General features: G+C 50.9%; 9 protein-coding genes across 9 annotated transcripts; 4 read left to right on the forward strand and 5 right to left on the reverse strand.

The window, feature by feature from the left end:
• Nucleotides 1–74: 74 nt before the first annotated feature.
• M431DRAFT_507155 (hypothetical protein) lies at nt 75–1,192 on the reverse strand. The gene has a single exon (XM_024918919.1). The coding sequence runs from the start codon at nt 793–795 to the stop codon at nt 283–285; it is 513 nt and encodes a 170-aa protein (XP_024775162.1). The 5' UTR covers nt 796–1,192; the 3' UTR covers nt 75–282.
• A 356-nt stretch (nt 1,193–1,548) lies between these two features.
• On the forward strand, nt 1,549–4,654 carry M431DRAFT_519107 (hypothetical protein). Its single transcript, XM_024920382.1, has 3 exons — nt 1,549–2,347; nt 2,401–2,763; nt 2,823–4,654. The coding sequence occupies exons 1-3, from the start codon at nt 1,700–1,702 to the stop codon at nt 4,446–4,448; spliced, it is 2,637 nt and encodes an 878-aa protein (XP_024775163.1). The 5' UTR covers nt 1,549–1,699; the 3' UTR covers nt 4,449–4,654.
• On the reverse strand, nt 4,543–5,104 carry M431DRAFT_507157 (hypothetical protein). The gene is made up of 3 exons (XM_024918920.1): nt 4,878–5,104; nt 4,727–4,804; nt 4,543–4,654 (listed from the first exon to the last, which is right to left on the reverse strand). The coding sequence occupies exons 1-3, from the start codon at nt 4,878–4,880 to the stop codon at nt 4,577–4,579; spliced, it is 159 nt and encodes a 52-aa protein (XP_024775164.1). The 5' UTR covers nt 4,881–5,104; the 3' UTR covers nt 4,543–4,576.
• A 792-nt stretch (nt 5,105–5,896) lies between these two features.
• M431DRAFT_481018 (hypothetical protein) lies at nt 5,897–8,376 on the forward strand (the record flags this gene model as incomplete). The annotated part of the gene is made up of 5 exons (XM_024915925.1): nt 5,897–6,126; nt 6,199–6,836; nt 6,920–7,488; nt 7,543–7,719; nt 7,786–8,376. 5 exons carry the CDS (start codon nt 5,897–5,899, stop codon nt 8,374–8,376), a joined length of 2,205 nt encoding a protein of 734 aa, XP_024775165.1.
• A 478-nt stretch (nt 8,377–8,854) lies between these two features.
• M431DRAFT_83512 (hypothetical protein) lies at nt 8,855–9,247 on the reverse strand (the record flags this gene model as incomplete). The annotated part of the gene is made up of 2 exons (XM_024923316.1): nt 8,855–9,084; nt 9,163–9,247. The coding sequence occupies 2 exons, from the start codon at nt 9,245–9,247 to the stop codon at nt 8,855–8,857; spliced, it is 315 nt and encodes a 104-aa protein (XP_024775166.1).
• A 534-nt stretch (nt 9,248–9,781) lies between these two features.
• Nucleotides 9,782–10,902, forward strand: M431DRAFT_83173 (hypothetical protein; the record flags this gene model as incomplete). The annotated part of the gene is made up of 3 exons (XM_024923278.1): nt 9,782–9,876; nt 9,992–10,161; nt 10,235–10,902. 3 exons carry the CDS (start codon nt 9,782–9,784, stop codon nt 10,900–10,902), a joined length of 933 nt encoding a protein of 310 aa, XP_024775167.1.
• Nucleotides 10,903–10,963: 61 nt separating this feature from the next.
• On the reverse strand, nt 10,964–11,954 carry M431DRAFT_113462 (hypothetical protein; the record flags this gene model as incomplete). Its single annotated transcript, XM_024911876.1, has 2 exons — nt 10,964–11,419; nt 11,490–11,954. 2 exons carry the CDS (start codon nt 11,952–11,954, stop codon nt 10,964–10,966), a joined length of 921 nt encoding a protein of 306 aa, XP_024775168.1.
• A 319-nt stretch (nt 11,955–12,273) lies between these two features.
• M431DRAFT_82753 (hypothetical protein) lies at nt 12,274–13,011 on the forward strand (the record flags this gene model as incomplete). Its single annotated transcript, XM_024923209.1, has 1 exon — nt 12,274–13,011. One exon carries the CDS (start codon nt 12,274–12,276, stop codon nt 13,009–13,011), a length of 738 nt encoding a protein of 245 aa, XP_024775169.1.
• A 199-nt stretch (nt 13,012–13,210) lies between these two features.
• Nucleotides 13,211–17,537, reverse strand: M431DRAFT_493927 (hypothetical protein; the record flags this gene model as incomplete). Its single annotated transcript, XM_024917180.1, has 2 exons — nt 13,211–17,360; nt 17,422–17,537. 2 exons carry the CDS (start codon nt 17,535–17,537, stop codon nt 13,211–13,213), a joined length of 4,266 nt encoding a protein of 1,421 aa, XP_024775170.1.
• Between the last annotated feature and the right edge of the window lie 1,264 nt (nt 17,538–18,801).

The raw sequence follows: 18,801 nt of genomic DNA on the forward strand, positions 1-18,801 counted from the left end.
CCAAACAGATAGCCCGGTTTCTATACATGACTTGATCTTGTATTCGCTTTTTTTTTTAAATTAAACAGTTGTTTGTTTCCTATTAAACGCCTGAGTTTTTGGGACCCCGCACCAATAATGCCAGTGATTTTTGTTTTCATTCCGCATCACGGGTTCCGTCGACATATCCATTTGTCACTCTGCTCCCTGTATAAGCAAATACTGGTTTAATCAACGCCTTCTATCTCTCCGTGTTTGTCGCCCTTCACTTCTTCCCCCCTCTCTCCGTGTGTGTGGCAGCATTTATACAGTTTCCTCCCAAGACCGTCTAATCACTCTCGCGAACTGATCGACATTAACGTCCTCGCGAATCTCCGACTTCTTGGCCTCGTTGTCAGGGTTGGAAGGAATCTTGACGTTGCCGTCGTCGTCAATAGTCCAGCCAGCAACCTCAGTGAGGAATTTGCGGGTCTTGTCCTCATTGAAGCCGAGCCATGAGACCATGTGTGAGAGCTTGATTTCGCGAAACGCGTGTGAGACGAGGGTGGTGATGCGCTCGCGGACGAGGTCCTCGAAGCCGGAGATGTCGGCGATGAGGTCGGCGCACAGGTCGTCGCCGTCGAGGTCGGCCCAGAAGTCGGCGTACTGGGCGCCCTGGAGCTGGGAGTTGAGGGATCGGAGCTTGGTGATTGCCTCGTGGAGCTCGCCGGTGGAGGCGGCGGAGGGGTTGATGAGGTGGAGGGCGAGGGTGAACTGGGACGAGGGGAATTGGGTCATGGCCTTGACGAGGATGTTGGTGACGACCTCATCCTTCATGCGGTCGGGGTTGAGCTGGTAGCTGTAGTTTTTGGGCGGGTTTTGATTAGCATCGCTGTATACTTTTATGCGCTGACAAGCGACAAGAATGAATAAACAAAAGTGTTCTGTATCTTCATCTTTTCAGACACCACTAAAGTTGACTTCAAGTGACTGGGCTGTTTAGACCCAGTCTCAGGTAATAGGAAACGTTTACAAAAACGGTCATCATATAGATGGAGAGATAGATAGTAGCAGGACAGGCAAAGCAAAACAGGGCGATTCTCGCACAAAGCACGAGACAACAGGAAAAGCCCGCACTTCACAACATCAAGGCCACTCACAGCTTCAACAGCGTCCGGTTCGCATTGCAATCGGCAAACTTCTGGTCGCACTGCTCCTGGAGATAGCTCTCGAGCGTACCAACGGCCTCGGGGTTGTAGCGCTCGAGGCCATTGATGACGGTGGTGATGTAGTCGGGCCGTTCCGCGGGATCTTCGCCGTTCATCTTGGGCTGGATTTTGGGGGGGATTTGAGGTTGGAATTCGGTGAGGGGAGGAGGATTGTCGACTGGAAGTTCGAGATGGTGGGGCTGGAAGGGAAAGATTTCGCATATTGCGGGTTGCTGGTTGTGCGGCTTCGATGGGCCCAAAGGGGCTTAGCGGTGCAAGGGGGGACGGGGCCGAAGCGGGATTCACGGTCACGTGCCGTCGTGTTGGACAGCGTCATGGACGATGAGAGGCTCGCGTGAAGGAGGAGCTTCAACCATGATCTGCGAGTGATTGTCCGGAGATGACGCGTTTTGCTATGATTTATGAGTTGGCATCATTCTGAGATGAAATCTCCATGTTGCTGAGCTAAGAGTTACAACGTTGAGGGGCTACCCCAGCAGTTCCGAGCTGCACAAGACAAGACACAGGACATCATGTCGAGTCCGGCCAAGAAGAGGAAGCTCAACAGTGGCAAGAAACAGCCCGCAGCCCAGTCAAAGGGACTGGAATACTTCTTTTCCAAGCAGAAGCAGACGGATACACTGAACACCTCAGCTGGTGAAGATGGTGCTCCAAGCAGCTCATCAGCTATACTTTCCGATGAGGAACTGGCACGGAAGCTACAAGCGGAATGGAATCAAGAGGTCACCAATGAAGTTCATACCCCTTCAGGAGACCAAAATGCGACTTTAAAGGACAAAGATGTTGGATCCGTAGCAGAGACGGCAGAAGATGATTCTACACCCGCTTCTGCAAGCCATTCAGAGATATCTCCTCCGGATACGACACCCAAGAAGCAGGATGCCAAGAAGACGCTTTCTCTGCAATCTGCCGGAATGGCCGATGACACAGTAACAATATCGATTCCACTTGACGAGTCTCCCCTCACTTTTGATCCGTCAAAGTATGTAAAGGAGCTGCAAGAGTACTGGGCCCCTGAGAACGGTGATGCGTCCTATGCTCTCCTTACCAGATGCTTCGTTCTTGTTAGCGCAACAACAAGCCGTATCAAAATCGTCGATACTCTTGTAAACTGTCTACGCATTTTGATAGAAGGCGATCCTTCTAGCCTTCTACCAGCTGTAAGTGTTGGCACCAGACCTTGTAAGCGTAATCATTCTCATCGTTGTTCCAGGTCTGGCTGGCTACCAACTCTATATCGCCTCCATACATCTCCATGGAGCTTGGGCTTGGCGGGTCTGCCATTTCCAAGGCTCTCCGCCAAGTATGTGGTCTGGATAACCGGTCTCTTAAAGCCATCTATGACAAATACGGAGACCCAGGCGATGTTGCGTTCGAAGCAAAGAAGAAACAGAGCTTCACACTGAGAAAGCCAAAGCCTCTCACAATAAAGGGCGTCTATCAATCCCTGGTAAAGATTGCCACTACTCATGGGCAAGGAAGTGGTGAGATAAAGCAGCGGATCGTGGATCGATTGCTGCAGGATGCGCGAGGGGGAGAAGAGAGCCGGTTCATTGTTCGAACCGTCTCGCAGTATGTGTGTATTCTCCGTTGTGACTTACTCTTGTCATCAAACTCGTAACTAATGGTGTATAGCTGCGCATTGGTGCTGTTAAAACTACCATGCTCATTGCGTTATCCAGAGCATTCTCGCTTTCTAAAGCCCCAGGTTCCGAGTACGGTACGAAGGACATTACAGAGCTAAGTAAGCTAAAGAAGGAAGAGTTGGCAGAAGTCTGGAGCAAAGCAGAAGAGATTGTCAAAGCAAGTTTTGCAAGGCACCCAAACTACAACGACTTGGTTCCTGCACTCCTCGATGTTGGGGTATATGAAGAGCTGCTACTGCGGTGCGGCTTGACCCTCCACGTGCCGTTGCGTCCAATGCTGGGAAGCATTACCAGAGACCTCTCGGAGATGCTCACAAAACTTCAGGGAAGGGATTTTGCGTGTGAGTATAAATATGACGGGCAACGCGCACAAGTCCATTGCGACGAAAAAGGCAAGGTTTCGATATTTTCCAGACACCTGGAGCTCATGACAGAAAAATATCCGGACCTTGTGGAGCTGGTGCCCAAGATTAGAGGAGAAGGCATCGGTAGCTTTATTATGGAGGGGGAAGTTGTTGCTGTTGACCGACAGACTGGCGAGCTCAAGAATTTTCAGACACTGACCAATCGTGCTCGAAAAGATGTTGCAATTGGAGACATCAAAATCGATGTCTGTCTGTTTGCTTTTGATCTGATGTATCTCAACGGACAATCTCTTTTGGACAGATCATTTCGAGAAAGGCGAGAGCTTCTTCGATCCCTCTTTATAGAGGTACCCCACCATTTTACTTGGGTTAAAAGCCTAGATGCTACCTCTGGGGACTCTGAAGTAGTCCTCGAGTTTTTCAAGTCGGCATTGGAAAATAAATGCGAGGGCATCATGGTCAAAATCCTGGACAATATTCCTGATCTGCCCTTGGTAGAAGTTGAGCCTGAGCAACCTCTGGAAGACCCTGAAAAGTTATCACTCCCCAAGACTCAAGCAAAAGGCAAGGGGAAGACAAAGAATGCTACAAAGGGCGATGGTGACGAAAAACCAGCAAAATCTCGAAGGAAGCCGCTCTTGGCAACGTACGAGCCAGATAAACGTCTAGACTCCTGGCTCAAGGTCAAGAAAGATTATAATTCAAGTTTCGACACGCTAGATATGATTCCCGTGGCTGGATGGCATGGGCAGGGCAGAAAAGCGAAATGGTGGTCGCCCATCTTGATGGCAGTACGCAATGAGGAGAGTGGCACGCTCGAGGTGGTCTGCAAATGCATATCGGGCTTTACAGACACTTTTTACAAAGCGAATAAGGAGTTTTACGATAACGGGGAGGAAAGCGGCGAGCCAAAGAATACCAAGTTACAGAAGCCGAGCTTCATAGAATACTACGGCCCAAGCCCAGACGTTTGGTTTGAGCCACAGGAGGTATGGGAGATGGCATTTGCGGATATTACGCTCAGCCCAGTGTATACTGCGGCCATTGGGCTTGTGAGCGACGAGCGAGGTCTTAGTTTACGATTCCCGCGATTCTTGAAGAAGAGAGATGACAAGGGTATTGACGAGGCGAGCACAAATGAGTTTTTAGCCAACTTGTGGAGAAAACAAGAAGCAAAGGCGGCGTCGTCAATGTCGAAGAATGGAGAGGCTGAAGTGGAAGACGCATTGGATGGTGAGCAAGATGAATGATTCATTTTCATTCTAATTTTCGATAGATACCAGAATTGATGGCACCGTTTGTACAATGACTACGACGAGACTGGTGTAACAGAATATTGATTTGAATTGATGACTGGCTGGCTGTATAACGAGATGATTCATTTTCCGGCATTGAGCCTCTGCGCAATCAGACTGAAGACGGCAACAGACCCCATGAACAAAACAGCATGATAAAACTATATATTATTAGAAAGATGTGTACACATAAAGCTATAAAGTAAGCAATGGCTTGTGGCGAGAAGACCTACGGCTTTTCTGGAAATGTTCCTCTCTTCATCTTCTGTTCGGGCCTCGATGAATAGCCTCCTAAGGTTGGGAAAGCTTGCCTGCGACATGGAGGTTTAGCAGACAGATACGTAAATGGTCATAATCTGATGATTCCGTTTGGTGGCTATTTACCATGTTGGCGGAACAAAAGAGGGAAGAGAGGGATCCCGCTTGCGAAGAGATGAAGAAGTGGGAGCTAGAGATTTGAGTTTATGGCGTTTGAGGTGTGTGTAGTTTGGCTTTTTGGTGGAAGAGGCCCGTGCGCTTTACTATGGAGAGCTAAAGTGCCCAGTATTAATTCCGTGGGGATTGAATTGGTTGGTGATGATGGCTCTGTATTTGATTGAGGATGAGAAATTGTGATATGATATGGTATGATATGAGCTTGAAAGAGGATGACTAAGTGCAGTGAAACTTGTGATGATGCATGTGGATGTGGACTATGGATTTGGCTTGTATTTATTCGGACGCCTGCATGAATGGCTTGAGATTGGCTGCTGCTTCTACTACAGTACTATTACGAGTATTGAAGACAAGCCCCTTATAGCATATAGCCATGTAGGTAACTATAGCATTGATAGTAATGGATCCATAAGGAGCGAATACATTAGGCATCCAAAATGCTGAATTCTGCCAAATGCGATATCAAGTCTAGGCATCGAGATATCTATTGTGTCTACCTAAATCTGTAATTTACTGATGCCATTAATAGCACATCTGCTTTCTATCCCTAACAAACTCGGTGACAGTTGGATGACTCAGCGGGACTGGGCACGTAAATCTGGCCATTCGGCGCCGACTTCAGTGGAGTTTTGATTGGCCCAGTTAGGGAGGCTGTCGCTGAGGCACTGCACTGCACTACAGCAAGCTGATGGCCTGGAATCCAGACATACTGTAAGCTGCAACTCTCAACCCCTCGACTCAACATTGGCTCGACGATTCCCAGAGGCCACGACACGGAGCCTTTGCTGGAGGCTTTGCCACTAGCTATCACACCCTGATAGCAATTCTCTTCTTCTTTGTCATCCTCTCTCTTTTCACGGCCGCCGAATCAACTCGCAGACAGACACCTGCGTAACCCGCCAGCCGTCCGAAACACCAGACTCAGGACTATCCTCGTGCCCCTCCACCCCCCAAGAAGCTCCTCGACGATGGCGGTGAATCGCATCCGGGGCGCCTTTGCCGCGCCTCGGAAGGGAGAGACGTTTGAGCTGCGAGCTGGTCTGGTCTCGCAATATGCCTACGAACGGAAGGAGTCCATCCAGAAGACCATCATGGCCATGACGCTGGGCAAGGATGTGTCCGCCTTGTTCCCCGACGTCTTGAAGAACATTGCGACGGCCGACCTGGACCAGAAGAAGCTGGTCTATCTCTATCTCATGTGCGTCGCAGTGACATTTGCTTGAACCAGATCCCGGCATGGCAATGCTAACGAGGGCGTGTGACCCCTTAGGAACTACGCAAAGACACACCCAGACCTCTGCATTCTCGCCGTCAACACGTTTGTGCAAGACTCGGAAGACCCGAACCCGCTGGTACGAGCGCTGGCCATCCGCACAATGGGGTGCATCAGAGTGGACAAGATGGTCGACTACATGGAGGAGCCGCTGAGGAAAACGCTGCGAGACGAGTCGCCCTACGTGCGCAAGACGGCCGCCATCTGCGTAGCCAAGCTTTTCGACTTGAACCCGGCAATGTGCATCGAGAACGGCTTCATCGAGGCGCTCCAGGAGATGATTGGCGATCCGAATCCCATGGTGGTCGCAAACTCGGTCCAGGCGCTGGCGGAAATCAGCGAGACGGCCCCCGAGACGAGGGCGTTGCTGGTCACTCCCGCCGTGCTGAAGAAGCTGCTCATGGCCATGAACGAATGCACCGAATGGGGTAGAATCACCATCTTGACCGTGCTTGCGGATTATGTTGCCCTCGATGTCAAGGAGTCGGAGCACATTTGCGAGAGGGTCATTCCACAGTTTCAGCACGTCAACCCTAGCGTGGTCTTAGCCGCTGTCAAGGTGGTCTTCATCCACATGAAGTCCATCAACCCGGAACTCGTGCGGTCATACCTTAAGAAGATGGCGCCTCCTTTGGGTAAGTTTTGTTGCCGCTGAGTCGTCAAGACAAGTTCGGTAGATGTCAAGTGGGTTGCTGCGTTGCTAACACAGACACAACAGTCACGTTGGTTGCGTCTCAGCCCGAGGTCCAATATGTTGCCCTTAGAAACATCGATCTGCTCCTCCAAGCCAAGCCCGACATCCTCAGCAAGGAACTGCGAGTCTTCTTCTGCAAATACAACGATCCGCCATACGTCAAGATGCAGAAGCTGGAAATCATGGTCAGGATAGCAAACGAGAAGAACTACGAGCAGCTCCTTTCCGAGCTGAAGGAGTACGCATTGGAAGTGGACATGGATTTTGTTCGCCGAGCCATCAAGGCCATTGGCCAGGTGGCCATCAAGATTGAGGACGCCAGTGCCAAGTGCGTCCAGGCGCTGGAAGACCTTCTCGCCACAAAGGTCAACTACGTGGTGCAGGAAGTTGTCGTGGTCATCAAGGACATTCTGCGAAAGTACCCCGGTTACGAGGGAGTGATTCCTTCTCTGTGCGACTACATCGATGAACTCGACGAGGCCAATGCCCGTGGATCACTCATCTGGATCGTGGGAGAATACGCTGAAAAGATTAGCAATGCCGAGGAGATTCTCGAGGGCTTTGTGGACACATTTTCAGAAGAGTTTACTCAGGTACGCTTCGGCAGCAGTTTACGTTTTAGATCTCTAGACTAACATCACCTATAGACTCAACTACAGATTCTGACAGCCGTTGTCAAGCTGTTCTTGAAGAAGCCCAGTGGAGCGCAGAGTCTTGTACAAAAGGTATTGCAGGAGGCAACCACCAACAGCGACAACCCCGATATCCGTGACAGAGCATACGTCTACTGGCGATTGTTATCAGGAGACCTGGAGGTGGCCAAGGTAAGAACCCATTTCTATTTGCCTGTTATTGTAGAAGAGCGCATGTACTGATATTCAACCCTCAAGAACATTGTTTTGTCACATAAGCCAACCATTTCAACAACAATGACAAGCCTGCCAGCCACGCTACTGGAGCAACTCTTGTCCGAACTGTCGACTCTTGCATCGGTATACCACAAGCCTCCGGAAGCCTTTGTTGGCAAGGGCCGATTCGGCGCCGACGAGATCCAGCGAGCCGCCATTCAAGAACAGCGCCAGAACGCCGCGGAGAACCCCATTGCTGCCTCTGTGGCCGCGGCCGCCGCCAATGGCTCTTCCTCAGTCTCTCAAAGCAACATTGAAAACCTGCTCGACATCGACTTCGACGGCGCAGCACCGGCTTCTCAGGAGCAGTCAAGCGCAGCGGGAACCCCTGACCGAATGGCAAGCCCAGCTACGGGTGGTATGGCTGACATGATGAGCATGTTTGATGCCCCATCAGCCAGCGGTGCTCCTGCCGCGGCCCCAGCTGGTGGCATGAATGATTTAATGAATGGGTTTGAGGGGCTCAACTTTGGAGCTGCGAATGGAAGCCAGCCATTACCGGCAGGGATGCAGCTGCACGGCGGTGGCTCTGAGCCTAAGAAGGATAGCGATGATCTTTTGGGTTTGTTGTAGATGCGCAATGACTTTGATAGGCAGGATGCGAGCGGGCTAAAATGGTAGAAGAAGAGCTTGGGAAAAGGCATTTTACGGGAGATGCCGAGATTGAGGGGTGTAAGGGGGTGGCTTATGTTGGGAACTATAGTTAATAAGTGATGCATATTTGATATCTCTGATATATATACAAGTTATGAAGATATTTTTAGAACATCTGCCCTCCGTATCGTCGTTTGGGGTAAACTTGTTTGATGCGGCAGGGCTATTTCCACGCTGACGTTATCCAAACAAGTTTTTTTGACCAGCCCCGGTGGATTGCCCATGAATATTTGTTTGTTTAACCTGGGCAGGTTAATCTTCCTTGGCGTCGTCTTGCTCGATGATGTATATATCCCGGCGCACATCTCGTTTCCACGACCATGTCGATTCCCGCAACATCCTCGATATCCCCCCTTGGTATATTCGACTGATTTATTCCCCTTCACTCTTCACTCTTTCATTGTGATGTCCCCTCAACGTGCCCCCCGACCGTACCATCCAGCGACGGCGCAGCAGTATCCTTCTCCTTCTCCCATTCCTGCGGTGTCTGGCACTTGGCCGTCCAAGCGTGGATAGCAGCGATTTCGTCCTTGAGCGCCGTGTTGACGAGGCGGTGCCGCTTAAGGGACTTGAGGTCTTGGAATTGGGGGGAGACGATCAGAGACGTGAACGCTTGGCCGCAGCCACCTGTTTGTGCATACAACATCTATTGTGAGCTTTTGCTGGGGGGATTTGTAATATGGGTGGAGGGATTGGTTCGTTTACCGGACATGTCGGTGACTTCGACGTGGATTGCGCCGAGGCGCTGGGTGATGGCCTCGCGGAGGGAGGCTTCTGTTATTGAGGCCATTGTAGAGCGAACAGATGTGGTATGTAGAGAGGAAGGATTGCGACAAAAATGTAGAGGAAGAAGAAGAAAGAAGCGATCTGATTGATTAGATAGATCGTGGGGGTTGGTGGCATGTGTACAGTGTGGTTTCAACAGTATCGCACGTAGATTTGATACGGTATGAGCTCATTGGGCAGAAAGAAAAGAAGCTTAGCTGAGCTTCCGGGGTTCTTCATTGGAGGGGCTGCATAGCCATCGATAAGCACCCTTGGGGGGGGATCTACTATTTAACATATTTGGAATCTAGACTCTACATCTTTCATCATCTGTTTTTCTTTGCTGTGGGTTTCTGAGCATCAGAATATTGATTTAACTTCAATGCTATTGGTCAGACGTCTTGATAGAGGTCTATCGTCGTCGGCACTCCGATCAACGTCTTTTTCTTGTCGTCCTTCAGTTTCGGGTCTTTCTCGTCTCGGGTTCTTTGCGGCTCGTTCTTTACCCCGGCGTACGATTTCTACTTCTAGTTCGAACAGACGGCCTGATAGCGGCGCAATGGCCGAATACGCAGATGGTGTGGGCGCTTGGGGCGCGTGGCAGGTCGAGCCGTCCAAGTTTACGCAGCTCGTCGTCAACTCCATGAGGACGCTGTACGTTGTCTGTCTTGTCGTCACGTTTTTCTTCTTCACATGTCTTCTCTTTATATATGTAGTCAAAGGTGCTGCTGTTATGGTTAGCTGATAGTTGGTGATTGATTCGTTACAGATACCCCGAAGAGCTCGCCGATCGGAAATGGGACAATGTCGGACTGCTGGTTGGCAACTCCGAAAGCGATGCCAAGAAGCTCGAGCCGACAGTCATGGTGACAAACGACCTCACATTTCAAGTCGCAGTGGATGCCATTGGCCAGGGCGTCAGTGTCATTGTTAGCTACCGTATGCTATTACTGCCCTGTCTCAATTCGTTCGTTGTCTAGCTACTAATTTGGCCCTGGTGTCTCTTATCCAGATCCCTTCATCTTTTCCGGCTTCAAGTCCGTCACGAATAGCGATCCCCAACAAGCTACACTCCTGCAGCTGGCCAAGGCTGGCGTTGCCGTCTACTGCCCGCACACGGCCGTGGATGCTGCTCCCAAGGGCCTCAATACATGGCTCGCCGACATCGTTGCCGGACCCCATAAACACACCCCGTCCGTTGCCATTCCTTGCGTCACGGCCCCCGAATCGCATTCTCCCGCTGGATATGGCAGAATAGGGCACTTCGAAGAAGGCGGTCCTGTGTCCCTGGCGGAGATTATCAAGCGACTAGCTCTCAAGCTTGGAGGCCTCAAACACATCATGATTGCCTCTCCTGTCGGCTCCGACATCAAGACTGCCAAGGTGCGCAGCTTTGGTGTTTGCGCAGGCAGCGGATACGATGTTCTCAAGTCGGCCGACGTCGATCTACTCGTCATGGGCGAAACGAGCCATCACTCTGCTCTAGCAGCCATCCAGCAAGGCAGAACCCTCATCCAAGTATTCCACAGCAACTCAGAAAGAGGCTATCTCCGAGAGGTATTGAAGCCTAGCTTGGAAAAGCTGCTCAAGGCCGCCGAGCCCAAGGCAGAAGTGATCATGAGCGAGTATGACGCGGATCCGTTCAAGATACTGGATGTGAGTACCTTGCAGGAGGCCTGAGGGGCGTAGTATACGGCGTCAGGTAGATTGAACTCGTTGCATATAAACAAAGGCCTTGCGATCATTGCTTCAGAGCAGGCGGTGTGTTGGAATGCAATGGGCCGTACGGCCCACCTCTTGACACCATCTCATCGGGTGCCGGTGATCTGTTTCGTGTCACGGCAATGACCGCATCGCCTTCGTCAATGCATGACTGCACGTCGTCCCCGCCCAATCCCTTTTGTTTCCAAGCCTCCAGCAGCTTTCTCGGCATATCCCACTGTCTCCTGGCCTCCTCGAATCTGCCTTCCTTTACAAGAGCCTGTAGCCTCTCTGGAGTTGCCAGAACCTCAATGGCCAGCTGCCTCGTGCGGTGGCGGCGTTGTTGAGCTTCCCGTGCTTTGCCCTCGTCTGAGTCCGGCGGCGGTACCGATTTTCGTATTGATTCTTGTATGGCAGAAGCCTGGCTATAGATGTGGGCAATGGCTGGGTCGAGTGTCGTAGCCATGGGATTCAGAGGGTCCATATTAGCTCGCATCTGAATTGGTTAGCTGCTGTAAATCCCTATTCATAACCCGAAGTACACGCCGGGTCTTGATGATACATACTTTTCGAATCGTCTCCGTTGCTGTGATGAGTTTGCTGTAGTTGTCGTACACAAGAGCTTTCTTCTCTGCATCCAAAGCTCTTACTTCTCCCAGTACTCTTGTGTACAGCTTCAACAGCTCCTGTAATGTGCTCTCGGCCACAGTCTTTTGTAGGAACTCATCGAGGTTAAAGTCTGGCGCGTCGATCTCGCTAGCAGGAACCTCCGAATCAGGGACCTCGATAATGCGAGGCGTTGAAGGCGATGAGGCCGAAGCAGCGGCAGCCCGGAGATTGTAGTATTCACGCAGAGCAGCGCGGTTATTGGACCTCTTGGAACCGGTTGCCGGCTGAGATGCGGACAGGACGGGGGACGTGACTGCGGAACGGGAGACATCGGAGGAGGGCCGGGCGGAGGAGGTGGGGGTGCCGGAGGGAGTGCGGCGGAGCGGAGCGGGAGGGTTGCGGGAGGAGGCGATGGTGGACATTGTTGGGAATTGGAAGCAGGGAAATGGTGAGGTTTGGAGATTTGTGAGGTTGGAGGTTGGGAAGAGACCAGATGAGGCTGGACGTTTTTGTCAGGGTGACAAGACAGTAGCAGCACAGCCTTGTAAGCTGGGAGCTGATGCCACTAAAATATAGCGCCCCTGGTCCCCTAAACCTTATCGCCGCTATCAAACCTCCAGGTACGTCATTTGGCTGGGGAAAAAAAGCTGAGCTCTACTTCTACTTGATATCCAAACATTGAAGTCTTGATAGCTTCAACCTCCAGCTTTACACACTCCCAACCCCCAAAAATCCACAACAATGGATCTCATCCCCCAGCTCCGAAGAGCCATCCTCGCCCAATCTCTCCCCCCACCATCACAAACCCTCCTCACGACACTCACATCTCGCTCTCCCCCGCCGCCAATCCCGTCTCTTCTCGCAACAGCAAAAGCTCGCCTCCTCGCCTCCGACCTGACAAACACATCTGGCACCGTCGTCGACCCTTCATTGCCCGTGTTTCCGCCAAATATCGATTTAGCTACCGTTCAGGAATCTACAATTTCTCAAAACACGCACGTTCAGGTGCTCGATATTGAGAATCTGAGTTTGAGTCGTTGGGAACAAGTCGAGGAGCTTGAGGCCATTGAGAGAGGCGAACGGACGCGCGGACGACAAGTTATTCGGGTGACTGACGAAGAGAACGGCGAGGTTGATGGATTGTCTTCTACTGCGGGACAGACGCAAGCTTCTCGTGCTGGTGGTGCGGCGGCTTCAGGGGGAGCGAATGCCGTGCATAGGTTGGTATTGCAGGATGGACGCGGCAAGAAAGTGTTTGCAGTGGAATTAAAGCGCATAAGCGGGATCGGGATAGGCAAGACGCACATTGGCGAGAAGATTCTGCTCAGGGCCGGCGCGGCGGTGGCGAGAGGGACGGTGTTGCTGACGCCGGAGAACTGCACGCTGCTTGGAGGCAAGATTGAGGCCTGGCACGAGGCGTGGATGGAGGGAAGATTGGCGAGGCTGAGGGAGAGTGTGGGAGCGGACCGGCCGCAGTGAGGACGTGGGATTTTTGGATTTGGACCCAGGAGATTGGAGTTGCTTTTGTGATACCCCCTATATATTTCTATATACTGCATATTCTTCTGTTATAGACGGTAAGTCATTTGTATAGCCGTAGTTGACTCCTCCTTCGTCATCGTGAATAGCCATCTTTTGTTTCATTTTCACATACAACAAGTCATTATATATCCTCTCATCACATGCCCTCAACACTAATCTCAAGAGCATTCCATCCAGAACCCTCCCACGGCGCCAAAAACGCTGCTCTCTGCGCATCTGCAACTCTGCCCGTCCCAGCATACGCCTTGGCCAAATCCTGCGCTTCCAGTGTTCCTCGTGGTGGAATGCCCCTTGCGGCAACCTTGAGCGACATCTCAGCCGCGTAGTCGCCGTCTTCGGCCGTCGTCTCAGCAAGCGATGACCAGCCGTGTGGGAGGTTTGGATAGAGCATGATGTCCGTCTGGACTTGCGAGATCATGTCCTGCTCCGTCTTTCCGTCTCCGAGAGAGGCCACTGCTCTTAAGACTTGGCCGATGCGAGATTGTTCTGCTGCACTCACCTTGTCGTTTGTTCGTAGGCCTTGGAGCTCTTCTACCACGGCTTCTAAGCTTGCCTCGTCTTGATCGAGAAGAGCAATGACTCCTAGGAGTAGCACGCTTTGTACATGGTCGGGATGCTTTTCAATAACCTCAAACAGGGCACCGCGAGCCTTTTCTCTTGCGCTCTCTGTGCCTTGAGCCCATAGAACCTGGGCGAGCAAGCACGTCGCATCAGGATTGTTGTCGGATTCTTCCAACGCCGACTCGAAGCACGTCTCTGCCTCATCGTACGTCTTGAGGTAATACTGCGCAAGTCCCACAGTCAAGTGTGCGGACAATCGAGCCTTTTTGCGTTGCTCGCTCGTCAACTCGTTCTCGCCCTCCTCGCCGCTCAATCCTAATGCCATTTCTCCGCATTCAACGGCTTGTTCGTAAGATCCAGAGGCGAGGTATGCTCGCGCCAGATCTGTTCGTGCCAGAGTAAACCGTGCAAGGTCATCAGCGGACTCGGTCCTTTCGTAATCGGCTTCCAGCTTTTCGCATATCTTCTCAAGAGTCTCGACCGCACGAGGGCTTTCGCCCGTGCGCTCTTGCAAAAGAGTTTTGAGATGGACAAACGCCAAATCACCAGGGTGTAAGCTCTGGACTTGGTTAACAGCAAACAGGGGCTGGATGAGTGATGCCACGTTCAGGTTGAGCGGAGCCGTCAAGATGTGATCGAAAAGCGAAGACGAATAGTGACGGCGTGCAGGTAGCGATGACGATTCTGAGATTTCCATTGCGTGCGTAAAGAGACCCCTGGCCTCCTTTGCCTCGCCAAACAGGAGGGCCACAAAGCCTTGGCCGAGCCATGCGTGCGCATAATCCGGGTCGTTTGACTGTGCCCTCGTGAAGTTCTCATTGGCAAGCTTAAAGTCTCCTGCAAGCAGTGCCAAAGTCCCCAGATTTGTCCACGCCACTGGGCTGCGCTCATTCAAGTGCAAGCTCCTAACATATGCATGTTGGGCTATGTCAGGATTGATGTCGCTAGTCACTACTCCTAGGGCGTTCCAGAAATCTGCGTTGTTGGCCTCCAGTTCAATAGATCGTTTGAATGCCCTGACAGCAGCCCTGATGTATCGGTTCGGCTTTTTCCGCAGCTGTGATGGCAGGCAGGTATGAGCACGGTATTCAGCCCATCCCAGGTTATAATACGCAACGGCTTGTGCGTGGATATCATTGGCCGATACGTGGATGGCCTGCTTGTAACTCAGGATCGTTGCGTGTAGACATGTCGCAATCTCAATACCAAAATGCTCGTCTGTTGTGGCTTTTTGGTAAACGGCATCGGTGCCAACCTTGTCAACATTAGAAAGGACATCGAAAGCCTCCTGTGGCCGAGACTCCAGAAGAGGCTTGATAGAGTCGATCGGAAAATCCGTAGTTCGGCTCTGGACCTGCGTAAAAATAGAACAAGCCTCAGCAATGCTCTTCCAAAAATTGAAAGTCTCCAACACACTGCCACTCCGCTGTGTCGCAAAGTTGATGGCATCTATGGCAAGATGAACTGCCTTTCCAAACAGGCCCCTGTCCACGCTTGTAACGGCATTGTCGACCATGGTTTGCATCAGTGCAAGAACCACTCCCTCTTCTTCAGCATGTGTCTCCAAAACTGTTTGGTAGAGTGTAATGGCCTCGTCAAACTCGCCTAGTTCACGCTTAATGTTGGCGAGCATGTAGTTGGTAAACCAAGTATCCCCAGATACATCTACCTTGGAATCTTCTTCCAGTTTCTTTGCATTGAGGATGGCTTTAGTCGCCGCAATGTATCGTCCAGAGCTGTGGTAGCTTTCGCCGAGCCCAACCCAAGAGTGATAGTCGTTGGGAGTGATTCTGAGGGCTGCTTGGAACGACACGATAGACTTGTGAAAGTCTTGCTTGTTCAATTCAGCAACACCCAGGGCCGCAAAAGGCCAGCTGATTCCCTTGCGCTTCGACCCTGGTGGGGGCTTAACCTTGCCGGAGTCAACGATACGTTGAGCAACCAATTCCACTCGATCCCAATCTCCATCATCTGCAAAAGATCTGGCCAGGCGTTCGGCCGCCGTCACTTCCGATGATGATAGCTCCAGGGCCTTTGTAAAGCATCGTCGCGATCGCTTCTTATCTGATGCGTAGTCTGCGTAAAAGATACCCAGGCTGGTATACGTCGGTGCATGATTCAAAGAATTGTTCAGAGCCTTGAGCCAGTAGGCATAAGCACATTCGCCCTTCTTCCGCTTTCGAGATTGCCTGTCCGTGTCCAGGTTCCAGATGCACATTCCGATGCGATACTGAGTATCAGCCAGGAGCTCCTTGGAGGCATCACCTTGTTCTTCTAGAGGCTCCAAACACTCCTGAAGTTCACCCAGCGCTGTTTGCCAATCTCCTCTAAGAGCTTTGACCCAGGCAGCTTCCGACTTGACACGAAGGTTGGAAGCATCTCGAGCCAGTGCGCGAGTGAGGAAGTCAATCGCCTCCTCGTAATCTTCCTCCTCCTCAAAGATGAGGCCGACGCCAATCATGGCAGGAGTTGAAGTCTTGTCGTGCTCCAAAACTTTGTCAAATAGGCGCTTGGCTTCCTGGTGATGTCTCGGAGATTGGTAGTAGATGAGCGCTGTCGCAAGCGAGATGGAATAGGCATCTTCTGTGTTTTCGTATGACAGGCCAATCTTTGTCTTCTGTCTAGCAAGAAAAGGGACGGCCTTGCGCATCAATTCCACTGTGCTTTCATATTCTCCAGACCGCAGAAGATACTGCCCTACTAATCTGTAGCCAAAGACGGATTCGGAACTTGAAATGCCATCAGTCATCATAATCAACCGATCTTCTTCAGTCAGCGGGACCACAAAGGTTGGTGCACCACCATCTTCCTCGTCACTATCGTCAGACGTTTCGGTCTCGGCGGAGGGGGCCTTTTTCGATTCTTCTACCGCGAGTGCTGCAAAAGGTGAAAAGCTGCTTGTTAGGAACCCAGTGATGATCTTGTATAGATCGCTTTCCGGAAAGAAGTTGCAGTAGTTTCTTAGAAGCTCCACGTCGTAATCGCGGATTTCTTTCTTGTCTTGCCAGTTAATGGCAATATCCCAGGCTAGTCGGAAGGGGTGTCTGATGATGACCATGTCATTTGCCAGTCCAAGAACCTTTTGCTGCTCCTCCGTCTTTGCTGGTCCTGCTGGCAACACAAGGAGGCGATCATGACAGTATTGGATCAGTTTCTCTTCATAACTTCTCCTTACATCATCATCGGTAGTCCAGTTGATGAGTTCTCGGTAAAGGTGCTCTAGTTTGCTCCCGCCGTAAATTTCCCTCTTCACCTCGAGGGTGACCTCGGTCAGTGTCGCACCCAATCTCGTTCGTCGCTCTCCAATGAGTGTGTTGATGGCCTTTTTCTCATATGTCTCGATAATATGAGTGATGCTTTCGTAAGTCTTGGAGGGATGGGGAAAGTAGCCTTCCAGAATTGAGTACAGAGGGCTCTCGGGAAGTCTGATCCACAGGGCATCTGCATACTGTAGCTGATCTCCGTGGACTCGAGCAAAGTCGACGAATTTATCGACTGCTTCTTGGCACTTGTACAGCTCCTCCGCCTGGTGGAAGATGGGGGCTAGATGGACGATTGCTGTTTGATACTCGCGCAGCTTCTTGGCAGCCTGTTTCTCATACAGCTTGATGAGACCCTGCCAGGCCTGTGCATCTTGAGGACGCAGCTGAGTTGCCGATTGATAGACAGCTTCAGCCTCATCTAGTCGATTCTTCTTATCCAACGCAAAAGCCAAGAAAATATGACTGAGGGGTCAGCTTTTGTGCACATGAGGGTCCAGTCTTGGATGTAGAATAGCCAACGTACCCTTGGTAGTTGTTGGGCTCCTTTTTCAGAAAGTCCCGGGCCTTTTCAATCACATCGTCAAACTTTTGTTGGCGCACCGCATCGGCGATGCCTTTGAGCGCCGCCTTGCTAGACATGATGCCCGATGTCTTTGGCAGGCTGTGGAGGGGAAATGAGTTATGCACAAAGAATGGAATCGGATCAGACAGAAACACAAAACAAAGAATGGACTGTAGTGTCACACGGCCTGGATCTCATGGCAGATTCGATGATTCCTCTGCCTTTGGATATTCTTCAAGCCAAGACTGTCATGTCTGAAAGCTCGAGCGAATGTTTGATGATGAATGAAATTATTGGTTCCAGGTCGTTAGCAAGAGCCTCAACAGCTATCGCGGGCGCTGTGCTGCCTTGGCCGAGAATTTACCGGTTGTGCCTACCAAGGAACTCGTCTTGCCCTTGGACAAGTCATTTCAACTTCAACAGGGCATCAATTATTGGATAAAAGTACTTGGGACACATCATGAGGCATTATTGCCATATTTCTGAAATATTCTATGTGATTCCCTAGATTTCTTAATTATCGGCGAGCACTTCTCAGGCCAAAAAACAAGTAATGCGTGATGCTATTTCCACAGCGCGTTGTCAAACTCCACCACTCCAGGTCCCATCTTCATCTAACCACTAAAATAGCAGTATTGGAACATATGAAGGAACAATTCCCGCTGTCCTCTTATGAATACAAATATCTAGCCAAGTTCATAACTTACATGAAGCTAACCGATAACATAATCCAGCTGCAGTTCTGGACGTTTTCATTGCCGGTGACATCGAATAAGTGGGTTGCAGCAAACAATTGAACAAACAGATGCTTCTCTCGTGACCAATGTAGTACAGAGCAAGAAAGGCTCAAGAGGATGTCTTATCACCGCCGATTTCGGTCAATTACTCCTTGTCAACTTGCCAGGTATAGAGCAAGCCGCAGATTGTGGGGAGCCAATGAGAATGAAGCCAAAAAGGTTGCCTATCGAGACAACCATCAGCAGGGCTGGGATCTGTACAACCTCAAGAGGTTTTGAACATCCAAGCTCAGTTCCTTTATGCAGCCAAAAACCACTTGGTACCAGCCTCATCTCAAATTGCAGGTGCTGCAGCCTCGTTTTTATGTCATCGTGGACAAGGATTTGCTTCCAGAAAAGCCACATTGGACTAAAATAATGAGATCGTCCCCTTAGCTCGACCAGTGCATAGACCATTGTTCCCATGCTGTGGCTGCTTCCTTTGTAACTCGAGTGTCACTAGTTTCTTTCAGTTCTATGAATGGCATCGTGTGAAATGTCGGTGCCTTATCCAAGACAGGGTCCCGTACGCCTTGCGTGGCTGTTTGTGTAATAAAGCCTTATT

This window comes from Trichoderma harzianum, assembly GCF_003025095.1.
Source record: "Trichoderma harzianum CBS 226.95 unplaced genomic scaffold M431scaffold_5, whole genome shotgun sequence".
NCBI classification, from domain to species: domain Eukaryota; kingdom Fungi; phylum Ascomycota; class Sordariomycetes; order Hypocreales; family Hypocreaceae; genus Trichoderma; species Trichoderma harzianum.

What these genes read in the sequence shown, in the direction of transcription:
- M431DRAFT_507157 (XM_024918920.1), bottom strand. An exon ending in GGAACATTTCCAGAAAAGCC is followed by an intron (nt 4,655 to 4,726) that starts GTAGGTCTTCTC and finishes AATAATATATAG; the next exon opens with TTTTATCATGCTGTTTTGTT.
- M431DRAFT_507155 (XM_024918919.1), bottom strand. Translation starts at nt 795, where the DNA reads ATGAAGGATGAGGTCGTCACCAACATCCTCGTCAAGGCCATGACCCAA.
- M431DRAFT_519107 (XM_024920382.1), top strand. Translation starts at nt 1,700, where the DNA reads ATGTCGAGTCCGGCCAAGAAGAGGAAGCTCAACAGTGGCAAGAAACAG. An exon ending in CTTCTAGCCTTCTACCAGCT is followed by an intron (nt 2,348 to 2,400) that starts GTAAGTGTTGGC and finishes TCGTTGTTCCAG; the next exon opens with GTCTGGCTGGCTACCAACTC. An exon ending in TTCGAACCGTCTCGCAGTAT is followed by an intron (nt 2,764 to 2,822) that starts GTGTGTATTCTC and finishes AATGGTGTATAG; the next exon opens with CTGCGCATTGGTGCTGTTAA.